The 13,490-nt window shown below is 36.2% G+C and overlaps 1 protein-coding gene across 1 annotated transcript in view; it reads right to left on the bottom strand.

Moving 5' to 3' along the window:
• Positions 1 to 13,490, bottom strand: part of CDH8 (cadherin 8) — a 195,391-nt gene that overhangs the window by 58,282 nt on the left and 123,619 nt on the right. The window contains exon 8 of the mRNA XM_067540112.1: positions 9,303 to 9,439. Within this exon, the coding sequence (XP_067396213.1) occupies positions 9,303 to 9,439 (137 nt within the window). The remainder of the gene's footprint in view (positions 1 to 9,302; positions 9,440 to 13,490) is intronic.

Genomic DNA, 13,490 nt, shown 5'->3' with positions numbered 1-13,490 from the left:
ACATATACATATGCGTATATAGGACTGATCAAAATGTTTAATTTCAATTTTTACTTTTAAAATTTATAACATATAATACAATAAATTTTTTTAAAAATCAACATGAAAAGTCATTTAGAAAAGAATCAAATTTCATTCAGAAAATGTCAAAATGTAATGTTTTAACATTTTGGGGGGGAACGCTTCTTCTCCCTTTTTTCTCCAAAATGAAATTTTGGCACGTCTCAATGGTAATGGAAATGCATTTTCTGACAGAAAAAAAGTGTTCCAAAGAGGTTTTTTCAACCAGCTTTACTTAGATGGCAGGCTTTAGCTAGCCCTTGACATGCTTTCTGCTAGGGTAGTGAAGTTGTATTTAAAGAATGATTGAGCCAGGGAGTCAATCCAAATTTATCACCTACTAGCAATAAGCGTCATCAGCATTTCCATTATAAACCCATTCTCAGATGTTTATAACCTGGTTGTAAAAATTTTCTCAGGACTAAAAACTAAGTATTGTCCTACAGTCTATCAGTGTTGCTGTATTTTCAGTGGATAACACATGCCATCCTGCCCACTATTTCCAGACACGATGACCTTGAGATTAATCAGGTTTGGAAGTGTTTAAATTCTCCATCAGTTATTCTGTCACACGTGGGGCCTTATCAGAACTAGGAAAGGTAGGAGCACTATGTCAGCGGTAAGAGTATGTTTACACTGCAGTCGTAGGTGTGTCTGCCACTCAGGTAGGCATACCTGCGCTAGATTCAGTCTAGCTAATGTGCCTACAATATAGCAGTGAAGTCACACCATCAAGGCTGCTGATGCAGCCTGGAGTATATACATATGCAACATGAGTATGTACCCAGAATTCTGGGCAGGTTTGTACAGCCCATGCTAAAGCCCTGCTATTTTAAACTGTTATAGTTAGATTAAATCTAGCCTGGATATGCCAATCTGTGCTACAGTGACCAGTCCTCTTGCAGTGTAGACACATATCCTAAAGGTGTTGCTGCATTCATGCCAGAGCAAGAGTGGAAGGTTTTCCTATGTTTCTTAGTGTAGCTGCACCATATTAGAAAAAGCAAATCCTTTAATCTGTGGAGGAGAGACAATAAGGAGAGAAGCTTGCACCATGATGAAATTTGTTATTGGCAGAAATGAAGCTGAAGTAAAAGAGGAAACCTGCAAGAGGTGGAGCCAATGAGAAAAAATGAGTGGCAATTTTTAATGAGCACAGTAGTTTTAATATCAGGAGAGATGAAGCTTGTATACTTTAAATGAATCATTACTTCATCATCTTTAAAGCTTACCATGTTCTCCTGACTCTTGCTGGTCTGAATCTTTACGCTGGTATAGGTTAGCAAATGGAATTTTTTAGACATTTTTAATGTTGTAATTTATAACATAATTTTATATTGTTGTGCACATATTTCTGAAACCCATTCTTTCACCTTTTGCTAGGCCAATTCCAGTCAGGCATTGTTAGTAAGGATTCCATGTCTTATAATAAACCAGGCATTTCTTTTAAGATTCACCAGAGCCCCATAATTCAAGTAGACCTCCGTTATGGTTTGGGAGATATGAGCATGCAAATATCAGCATGTTCAACCTTGGATTAGTGGAACATTCTGTGGTCATACTATGTGACTAATGCACCCCTTCTGTGCCTAAATTATAATGCTGACTCTGATATGAGCCTTTACCTTGGCTCCCAACTACATTAAACATCCATTTATTATTAGTCTTGTTATATCAGTTAATCAGTAATGATTGAAATGCAGGGCATTTCCTTAGCATTAATGACAGACTGGGAGGAATTGATGACAAAGGAAATACCTTTGCTGTGGCTGTTATTGCTATTTTAAGATAGAGATGGAAAATCACAGAGTAGGAGTATGAAGGCAGGGGGAAGATAGTTTTAATTGTTATATGTAGGACAGTTCTAAAAATGTAATGCCCTTTACATAAAACAATCAGATTGCTTGAGTCATCAAGTTCTACTCATCTGACAATATATGGATAACATTAGTGAGAATGGTGTAATAAATAATAAACTGTGCACATTTGACTTTCTTTTGATGTTAGAGCTGCAGACAGTAATTATTGTGTCATCTTAATTGTGTATTGACAGATAAGACAAAGCTTTATTTACACAATTTACGTATCATCATCAGTGAGACTAAGGACAGGATGGACTAGCAGATTAGACACTCAGTAGCAGAAATTAACACAATTTCCATATAATCACAGCCTATCTCTGCCACTGTTGAATGTATTTTTCTATTTGCATAGGTACATTATAAACCATTGTTTGCTATTACCATTGTACCATATCATATTCCCATGCCTTTCACAGCATACTGAGTTTTCCATTCACAATGCAAGATGATGTGCTACCATTCATTTTATTAGCAAATGACCAGTTGAAGCAATATTTTTGACACTGGTGTGTGTTTTCATAGAGTAGAGTGGTGATATTTATATTCTAAGGTGCATGTTTTGTTGAAAGGGCAAGTTGAAATGGCAGGGACAGTTCAAACCTGGACCAATGAGGGTGGGGTTGCCATGTCTGACAGACCAATAGCACAAGCATGGCGAGGGATAGGAAAAACTGACTCGGAAGGAAAGTGAGATGCAGATGCTAGGAAGGGTGTGAGCAGATGACTGGGCATTCCACATGACTGGGAGACTTTTCCCTTGTAATGATTGAACAGTCAGGAAATACATTTCGAAGAGAGTACAAGGGAAACCAAAGATGGAAGGAACCCTGCACAGAAAGAAGAGGGAAAGTTAAGGAAGCACCAGGAGAAATTACTGTTAGTGATGATTTCTTTCTTATTGCAGTAAAGTGTTGCTCAGCATCTCAAGAAAGTATTTTTATGCCTATATATTCCCCCCAATCCTTCTTCCTCTTCAAACTGCAACACAGGAAAATAGAACTATGTCAAATCCCTAGCCACCTGGAGAATTCTCCCAAGTATCTAATCACAAAGTCTCCATTCTCGGCATACATTATGAAGTTCTTTAGATCTCAGTCACATATTACCTTGTGATACAACAAAACAATGTGAAACTCCATTACTCCAGTATCTAAAGTCCAGAGTCAGTGACAGGAAACAAAGTTCACCTTTTATATTCAAAGAACAAAAAGGCATGTTCCTGGATAGGAAAAGGTCACTTGGCCAACAAGACTGCTCCCTTTAGATTTTAATCAACTTCATGTTCTTACTTTATATTCTTCTTGACTCACAAAGGATTCTCTCACTGGAGTAAACAGAGTTGGGTGCGGGAAGGAAACATTCAAGAATCAATTCATGTCATTTTTGGTATCCCTCTTGTCAGCGAGTCATTTTTGGTATCCCTCTTGCTGTACCTTAATAAGTGAATTTCTGCTTCAGACTCCAAGCTTCTAATTTCAGAGGGATCTTGCAGTAAGGCCAAAATCCTTTGTGATATTCTGTTCTCTTAAAAATCAGTGTGCCATAATATATCAGCATAGCAGAGGCACTACATGACCAGATAGGAAAGATGTTGAACTGGAAAGGAGCAAACTCTTGTTTAAATACAAATATTTTCAATAGGGAGAAAATATTTCGTAGTAAAAATATTATGCAAAAATAAAAAAAGGTTGACTTGATTTGTGTTTTAAGACTAATGCTTGAGCTTTTCAAAACAGTGGAAGAAACTTATCCACACATCTTTCCACTAAAATTAAAGATATATGGCAAAATCTCCTGCACTGGTTTGAAAATTTCACCTGATATGCTTGAAGCTGTTGTCCAGTGTTTAAGATTACTTTCAGCTGCATCTTTTCCATTGATGTCTCTCTATATAAACACTGCAGCATACTACATCTTCAGCATTGTGACAATAAGATCCAGCTGAATACTTTTCTGAGAATCACCTCTGAGTGACATTCACGTTGTTGACAAGTCCTGTATGCTATTTAGTTATTGCAATTTAGGAATGTACATGCAAATCACACCCTGTATACATATTGCACAGATTTAAGACAGATTATGGTGATAAATCTGTTAGTCATCTATAACATGGGATAGCTGCCTCTTCTGTCTGCTGACAGATATATAAAAGTCCACACAGACTCCGGTCTATTACTAGAAGGAAGTAATCTACCAATGAGACCAGCACAATATCCATACCCAGGCTTAAGGCAATACTGAAAGATGTAAAGGAAGTTAAGGACTTCATGTGATGCACAATTTGCTTTAACTTCTGCTTAGTATGTTTTGCTGTTTTGTTTTGTTTTGAAATAAAGAAGGTTAGAGACAGATTGGTAGTTGATGAGATCGTCAGGATCAAGTCACAACTTCTTGAACAAGGGCCTAATTACTTCTCACTTGAATGAAACTGGCCCTTGCCTTCTCAAAGGGATATATTAATAGTCTAGGGACATCATATTTCTGACCAGCTGATTTCACCAGCTGTGAAAGGTATCTATCCGTCTTGTATGTCACATGATGTAGCTCTGCAATTACATCTTGAAACTGGTTAAAACATAGAAAAAATACGTTTCAGCTCCCCACACATATTCACAAACACTGATATATTCTACAACAAGGGCAGTCAAACTACCACAAGGTAAATGGAAAGCTTACAGCAAGAAATATTGAACTCTGTTTCTGAGAGAAGGCAGACCAGATTCACCAGACCATCTACCACCTAAAAGAGTACCACTGTTTAAGACTTCATGTCTGAGTGGTGGAGAAAAAAACTTTCTTTATCTTCACCACTGCAGAAGATTGCCAACATTTATTGACATCAGAATTGAAAAGAATCAGAGATCAGTTTCCACCAGAAACACGACAGCCAGTGGAGGAGGTTATCATGTGAGGATGTGCAAAAGGAGGAGGCACTTAGTAGTCACCTTATTAACCGTCAAGGACAAAAGCTGATTATCATGTCCTACAGTTGGCCACTGACTGTACAGTAGTACAGTCTGGAACCCAAACAAGTCAATTTATCCTAACCCACATGAGAGTAAATTTCTGCCCTGGACTGAGCCTGGGAAGTAATGGCCAAGGACTAGGTCTAATGATGGAGCTCCTCAATATCCACCCAAACTCCATATTGAATATTCTATGTATATATATATATGATAACATCTTTATTTTTATGTGCAAGATTGTTAATTCATTGATATTGTCAGCAATCAATTGTATTGATGATGCTTTTTGAATTTCCCTTCATCGTTAGTGTCTGAGAGACAGACTGTCTCTGTTAGAGTTCCAAAGAACAAACTGTCTCATAGCAAAGACCACACTTACCAAAAAGTTAGAGCAAAATAAAACATGTTCAAATCCTGCCCCCTCTCTCACAACAACGCACTGAACATATTTATTTTTGTCTTAGCTTTTAAAAAATATTTCCTCAAATAAAAAAATTTAGGTTTCTATGGTACTCTGTGAAATTCAGTCTTTGTTTCATTGTAAATGCCACATAATTGCACTGAAAATGTGAAAAAGCCATCAGCAGGAACTCTAATGCTAGGTGCCAGCTGGGTATTGTTATTTTCATAGCCACCCTTGTAGGCAGCAGTTTCACAATAGCGATGGATGCTGTGGCTCACATGAGCCCTAATGACAAGGCTTATTATTAAAAATACTTAAGTATAATTATATATATTTTTAAAAGCTGAGAGGGTGGGGACTTCATTCTGATGTCAGTGTAATTCGATTGACTTGGTGGAGTTTCTCCTGATACGCACTGGTATAAGTGAGATCAGAAACAAGCCAGTTAAAGCAGTTTCTTGGGGGGGAAAAAGATCCCCTTCAGATTTTTGGGAGGAAATGGAAAGTGAAATTCTTCTGCATTATGGCAAGCCACATCAAACACCACATTACAAAAACCTGTCACCCAAGGTAAGGGAGAAGGCACGTTTGGATAATACATTCAGTTTAATCAATTAAAGGCATTACAGTCTTTTATACAAAAACTCCTCTTTTTAAATCAGTCAACTCACCAAACAGCAATGACTTAATGCTGCCAGATTCTAATATATTTATGGTAGTGAACGTCACAATATAGAAATAAAAAACAAAAACCCCCAAAACAAAATCATGGACATGTTTTTGAAATATCTTTCCACTTTTCTGTCACAATTTTGTTTTTGTAGAAAATTTCCAACCAGCTCTAAATACTATAGAGTTTAGATGTCTTACATGTCACATTAAAAAGCAAACCACCTCTCTAGCTAGCAACCATGGCAACTCTATTTTGGGGGATTATTGTCTCTTGGTCTCAGTGCTTTCCCCCACCTCTCACTGGCGACAAAGCAAAAGCATTGTGCACACATATACACAGAAAACACATACTAACTCCCCTCTGGTGATGACAGAGGAATTTTGCTTCTGAAAGTTACAAGAAAACCATACGTCCACAAAAAAGGACCATGCAGAAGGGTTACAACATCTCTAGAACTGCAGTGACTTTCCTGCAGATTGTGCAACTACACCAGTAGTGAAACAGACTAACAGAGGAAAGTAGGTAGCTCTTTTGCATGAGCTGTGTTCTTTCATGGGAGGGTTTGTTATATTTTATTTTTGGCTTTATTCAGGAGATCAGCCTTTCTCCTGAACAAGTCTATGATTCTGTGATTCTAAGTCAGCCTGCTGTCCTACCAGTATCAATAGCTTTCTTTAGCTCAGAAGTCTATGGATATGCTATGCAGGATGGGTATCAGTAAGTAATGAAAAGCAGCCATTTTGTTTCATTTAGCTAGTTAGTCAAGAGTTAATGCGTTTCTTTTATGGCTGGACCCAGTGTTCAATGTCAGTAAAATTCTGGCTGAAAATATAATGGCATACGTTTTCATCCTTATGGTGAATCCCATAATACAGCATTGTGTGAAGGAAGTAAGGATTCCTTGAGGAAAACTGATATGGAGAATTTCCTTAGAATCAATATTTTGCACATCTACAAAAATCTAACCATTACATTTTGCAGCTTTCTCCATGAGAGATGGTAATATTGCTGACTGACTAATATTAACCTGGACAGAAGATATTCCATTCTATAGAATCATACTTTCTTTGTAAATGGTTGTTTCCATAGTTTATGGTGCCTGCCTGTAGAAAGCACTCAGGCCACACTATCAAACTGGTGTTAGCCCACAAGATTTAGCAGTAATTAATAGGACAAGTGTTATTTATAGTACAGCACACAAATCACAATGGTAGGTCATAGTAACACTGTTTAAGGTAGAAGGAACCACTGTAATCATCTGGTCTGACCACCTACATATCACAGGCCATAGAACTTCCCCAAATTAATTCCTAGAGCATCATATCTTTTAAAAAAAACATCCAATCTTGATTTTAAAATCATCAGTGATGGAGAATCCACCACGACCCTCGGTAAATTGTTCTAGTCATTAATTACCTTTACTGTTAAAAATTTACACTTTGTTTCCAGTCTGAATTTGTCTAATTTCAACTCCAGCAATTGGACTGTGTTATACCTTTCTCTACTAGATTGAAGAGTTCATTATTAAATATTTTCCCCATATAGGTATTTATAAGACTGTATTTCACCTTAACCTTTTCTTTGTTAAGCTAAATAGATTGAGCTCCTTGAACCTATCAGTATAAGGTATGTTTTCTAATCCTTTAATCATTCTTGTTGCTCTTCTCTGAACCTCTCCAATTCACCAACATCCTTCTTGAATTGTTGACACCAGAATTGGACACAGTATTCCAGTTGTGGTTGCACCACTGCCAAATACAGAGGTAAAATAACCTCTCTGTTCCTACTCGAGATTCCCCTCTTTAGGAATTCAAGGATTTCATTAGCCCTTTTGGTCACAGACTTGCACTAGGAGCTCATGTGCAGCTGATTATTTACCACAAGCCCCAAATCTGTTTCAGTCACTGCTTCCCATTGTATAGGTATGGCCTACATTCTTTGTTCCCAGATGTCTATATTTACCTTCAGCCCTATTAAGATTTCTCTATATGAGTGACCTGTCCTGTTCATTATTTACCACTCCCCCCAATTTTTGTGTCATCTGCAAATTTTATCGGTGGTGTTTTTTTTTCTTCCAAGTCATTGATAAAAATGTTAAATGGCATGGGACCAACTTGAGATTTTATTTTATATTGAATTATATCTTTCTTATTTCTGCACACATGGCCTGTACTTTCAGATATAAATACCATGGGGAAAACTGACTACAACAATAATATTGTAGAGTCCAAGCAAGAACCTTTTATTCTACCATTCATTCTCATATTGAAATATGATGATGTTATGAGCTTCACAATTAAAAGTAGCTTTTAATACAGCACCATGTATTTAAATCATATGGATGGGTAAGGGTGGGAGGAGGGAAAAGCTGAAAATAAGTAGAGATAGTTAACACTGTAACTACATTTCATATAATTAGAAAAAGCAGCATAGTTTCTTCAACAAAAGACAACATTCTTAGGACACTATGGGGAGAGTGGACATATTAATGGAAGTTGTATATACACAATATAGCAAGAACACATATGTATCTCAGCTGAACTTGTAAAAGACTGGAAAACCAGTCAGCAATATCATTAAAGAATAACAGACCAACTCTCCTAAAGTTTCTTTACTGCAATAGGTTCTCTGTGTCAAGTTTCTATTCTAAAATAATAATAATTAAACTTGTTCATCATACAAGCCCTAAACCCCCCAAAATTGAACTAATTAATAATTTTGTCTGGTATTTAGGCATTACTCTGCTCAGAGTTGCAATGCTTAATTGATTTAGGACTCTAAGACTAATTGAAAGCCTACATCTCATTCAGTTTCACTTGGACTTAGACTTTAGAAATCTGGGCCTAAGAACCTGAATTCTACAGATACTTAAACACATATGTAACTTTGGTCATGTGTATAGTTACATACATGCTTAACTCCTTATGTGACTGGAAAAAAGTAAAAACTCAGAGTAAAGACCTCAGGGTTTGGCCCACAGTTGACTTCAATGATGCGAGGATTTCAGCCTCCTTCTCTTAGATTCCCATCAGGTATTCCTTTGTTCTTACATTTAGTTTTTCCTGCACAAACATATCCATATTTTCTTTTAAAGCTAAATGTTACTTTCCTCACTCATAAAACACATTTTTTTGAAAATAGATATGGTAGGAGAAGAACGTCATATAAAATTAGCTTACTTTTCAAAAAACTTTGCAATTTTAAAATCTGATATACATATATGATAGAATATCTTTCATAGTCTCTACTAGTTATTCAAACATTTAAAACTGCAACAGACAATATTACAAAACAAACAGAAACAAAAGTAAAGCATGGATAAATGTATAAGCACTTACTAATTTCTGTAGCTACAATAGTTATGTTGTGCCACATATTTGTTTCTCTGTCGAGTGGTGTTGCCAAAGTTATTTTTCCATCATCTGCATTAATGTTGAACTGTCTCTCAAGGTCAGTGTGTCGATCAATGGAAAACCTACAAATGGACATCCTTGTTATCTATTCAAATAAGTTTGTATGATTCGTACATAACGTAGGAGAATTTAAGTAATCCTCTGAGAACTGCAGTTTTCTAGCCAAATGGGTTGAGAAACTCAATAGCATAATAATTTATAAGACAAAATGACTGACTATGTCTCAGGAAACTTAATTATTGTCCAAGGAGTAATTAGCTGAACATTCAACATGAAGGTCATAAACTGCCATCAGGTTCAGAAAGTAACATCTTTAAAAACCGCTGCTGATCAAGAGTTAATTAGACAATCCATCACATTTATTAGACAACTTACGTAGTATTTCATAGCAACTACTGATAATTTCATCACCAATATATTAAACACACACAAAAATATTGGGCTTCATGGTTATTTTAAAAGCGTACTGATTAACATTCTTTTACTAATATTCTTCAGTTTTAATGAAGTATGAAATATTAACCAAGCACATTACCTGCTTAGTTTTCAAGCAATTCCATGGACAATAGGTGGTTAACGAATCACCATTTACTAGTAAAACACTTCATAAATAAAGAAATAAAGAAATAAAAGAAAGCCACAGGGATTGACTGTTATATGGATTGACATAATTGGTTTCTAACAAAACAACTTTGATCTGACAGCTAGTCAGAGATTGCAAATGAGAATATACAGGAAAATTATGCAGCCTAAACATAGCCAGCTTGACTAACAAGAAAAAGCTGCAGTAGATTGCGCCAACAGTGAATTAAGCAGAATGATGATTTAGGGCTCAGCACAAGAAAGTTTTTATATAGGTCCATTTTCATAGAGTTGTTTTATTAAAGTATTACTTGTAAAAAGAAACTGAACTACAAAAAATTAAGCTTTCCAAATTTTTGAGGGGTGAGGTACAAAAAGAATATATCACAAACTACTGATTGGTACAACAATTTCATAGGAGTTTCACAGCTTCAAGGAGTTTTACTGAATCTGAACTGTGGATTTATATAAGAGAATGTAATGCTTTGTGTCTAGGTACTATAGAGAACAACAGCATGCACTGATGGTTCTGCATCTGTTCTGCATTAACCTAGGCATAATGGGGTGAGTTAAGATGAAGTGTCAGAGTTGATTATATACTTTATATTGTGCTTATGATCTGGAAAGTGACTAAAAAATGGCAGTTTCCTGTTACACATCTGTTTTTTACTAACACTCTGCACTATGTCTGCTCAGTTCACTGATGAAAAACAAAAATTTTACTACAGTCAATGTCACTTTTTAAGATACTAGCTGATTCTATTCCTCCTCATGCATCATCATCATCAATTTCCATCAAAGTTCTGCTTCCAGAACCTTTCTTTGTCATGATGATATGTAGTGGGAATAGATATAAGACTAAACAAATTTGATAAACCTGAACTCATTGCTGGTGTCCACTGATGTCGCCAGGAAAGAACTTGACCCATCAAGAGCCTGCTAGCTCTAATAACAGAGACTTAAATCTCAATATTAAAACAGTTTTGTTTCAGTATTTGAATAGTATATCATTTGGTCATATTTGGAACAATTTAACCACATCGCTGGTAAATTTCATAAACATATTGCCCATTTAAAAAGTTTTAGTTCACTGCAAATATTTATTGGGGAAGCTCTGAAAGCCTTACAAAACCTATTTGCTATACAAATATATCTCTAGGAAAATCTAGGCTAGGACTTTATAACATTGCTAGATTTAATAACAACTAATAGATTTTAAATTAAAATGTCTCTTTGGCCAGAAAGACATTTTATACTTGATTTATTCCATGTGCAAGGTTTATTAGAACCACAGTAGCAAAAAGAATAGCAGAATAGGATCAATGGCCAAATTTTCATAAATGGATGCCCAGGGCAAGGCATCTCCATTCATATTTGGACCTCTAAGCCAAGTGATTTTTAGATCATTTGAACACACACAGTTCCCATTGATTGAATATGAAGGAAAATCTTTCTATTTGTATCAGGCCCCTCTGTATCATAATTCCAATCTGGGTTCTGTACCAATAGTAGATTTTTTAAATAGTTACATAACTGGGAATTTAACATCAGTGTATTTATTCTATTGACTTTCATCCTAACAATATTTAGTGACAATGCAAAAAAATGCATTACAAATAAAGCATTACTTAACACAAGTTACATGGTTACAAGTTGCCAAGAGGTAAATATCCCCTCCTGACAGTAAATTAAGATATTGTGTACAAAGTAAAAAATAAAATCTGCAAATCCATAAACTTAGGGGGACTAATAGCATACATGATGCTACCTTTTCATGATAATGATATTATAGCTCTTTTTTAATGAGGGAGCATTGTCAAATATATACACAATACATAAAATATACATTTCTATAAAAATGGAAAAGAATATCTCCAAAAATAATATTCTTTGAAATTGCCATAGTAACACCACAGGTTATCTGGACTTTTTTTTGTTAGTTTATGAGACAGTGCTGGAGAAAATAGGTGGTGTGATCGTACATTTCTTTAGCTGAAGACTCTGGGCCTGATTCTGATTGCTCTCGCTAGATTTACCTTGGTGCATTTCCACTGACTTAATTCAAACTACTCTTGATTTACATCAAGGAAAATGAGAGCTGAATGCAACTTTCATTGTTGAAAACTCTCCTTTGCTTATCCTGCTGAGATCTGAATCACAATATTGATGCTATAAATCACCTTTTCTCAGTGATGCCAGGCAAAGAGGGCATGTTTCTTAGAGACTCAGATAAACAGCTGTACCTTAGGAAGGCAAAAAATATTGTACTGAGGTTTTAAAGGCCTTCTGTGAATTAAGAAAATGATCCACTGCTACCAAAGATTAAGACTCTCCAGATATGAATTTGAGGGAATAGTGCCACAATGAAGCTTACCTCTCTCACTGAAGGGCAGTGATGATCTCTGAATTTGTAGGAGGACAGAGAGTGTATACGAAGCACAAATTATTACTCATGCTTTTTGCTATGCATTTTGAGCAAGACTTGGCTAAGGTAATTTATTACAAAGAAATAGAAAGTGTTTATAAAATAATAGAACTATGAAATGAGCAGCACTGAAATAAGTCCGCACAGGTTTGAAGAGGAAGTTAGATTGATAAAAGATGCTGATCTGAAATACTGAACCACTACCGTCCAGATTGGCCACCTTTTCTCAAGTTCAGCAATGGAACTCCTTGCATAGTAAGGAGCTACTCATTGTGAGTAAGGGTGTTCCTAGACACAAGTCTAGAACTGCAAACTACACATTTATGAAAATCTTGATGGAATTTGGTAACTGTCTGCTTAGCGCATGTTTGAAAAAGTCTGTTCAAATTTGTTACTATTTTACATTGGCAGAGATAAAGAGTAAGCCAGTGACTTAAATCAGTTAGAACAGAGAAATTTTAAATTTAGAGAAATGAGGCCGAATTGAGCCTCATTAAAATAACGCTGGATTATGAGATGCATATACCCGATGATATGCACAAAGAAAATAATTTTTCTTGGCCATGAATTTTTCCATATGGACATTCTTCAGAATTGTATCAACAAATAAACCATATGCAAGGGGAACAGATAATTAAGACATAACAGATAATTAAGACATAATCAACAGCTGGATCTTATATAACTACTACTTACCTACTTCACAGACTACTAGTATCCCTGCATTCTCAGACCTACAGCCAAACGGAGGCAGTGGGAGAACTTCGACATAACACATACACACAGAGCCTGATCCTTCAGTCTGTCCTGGCACAATTGCCTTTCAATTTAATGGGAGTTTTGCTGGTGTGAAGACTGCAGGATCGGGCCATCTCTTTACTGTCCCTAACTACTCTTTCTAACATACAATTACTCGTAGCCAGACTGGGACCAAATATGAGGCTACAAAGGGGAGTAAGACACCTTAGCCACCATTTAGATCAGGGTTTCTCAATCCAAAATTGGGTCGTCAGAACATTTCAAAGAGTCGCATGGCAGCTCCTGACCCACAGGATTGGCTGGGTTCGCTGCCCTGCTCCAGGCACTGCAACCTTTGGAGTCCCAGT

Source organism: Emydura macquarii, unplaced genomic scaffold (assembly GCF_026122565.2).
Source record: "Emydura macquarii macquarii isolate MOO-44397 ecotype Brisbane River unplaced genomic scaffold, CSIRO-AGI_Emac_v2 contig_561, whole genome shotgun sequence".
Lineage (NCBI taxonomy): Eukaryota > Metazoa > Chordata > Testudines > Chelidae > Emydura > Emydura macquarii.
Note: the sequence above shows the minus strand (reverse complement) of the source record. Positions and strands in the feature narration are given on the sequence as shown.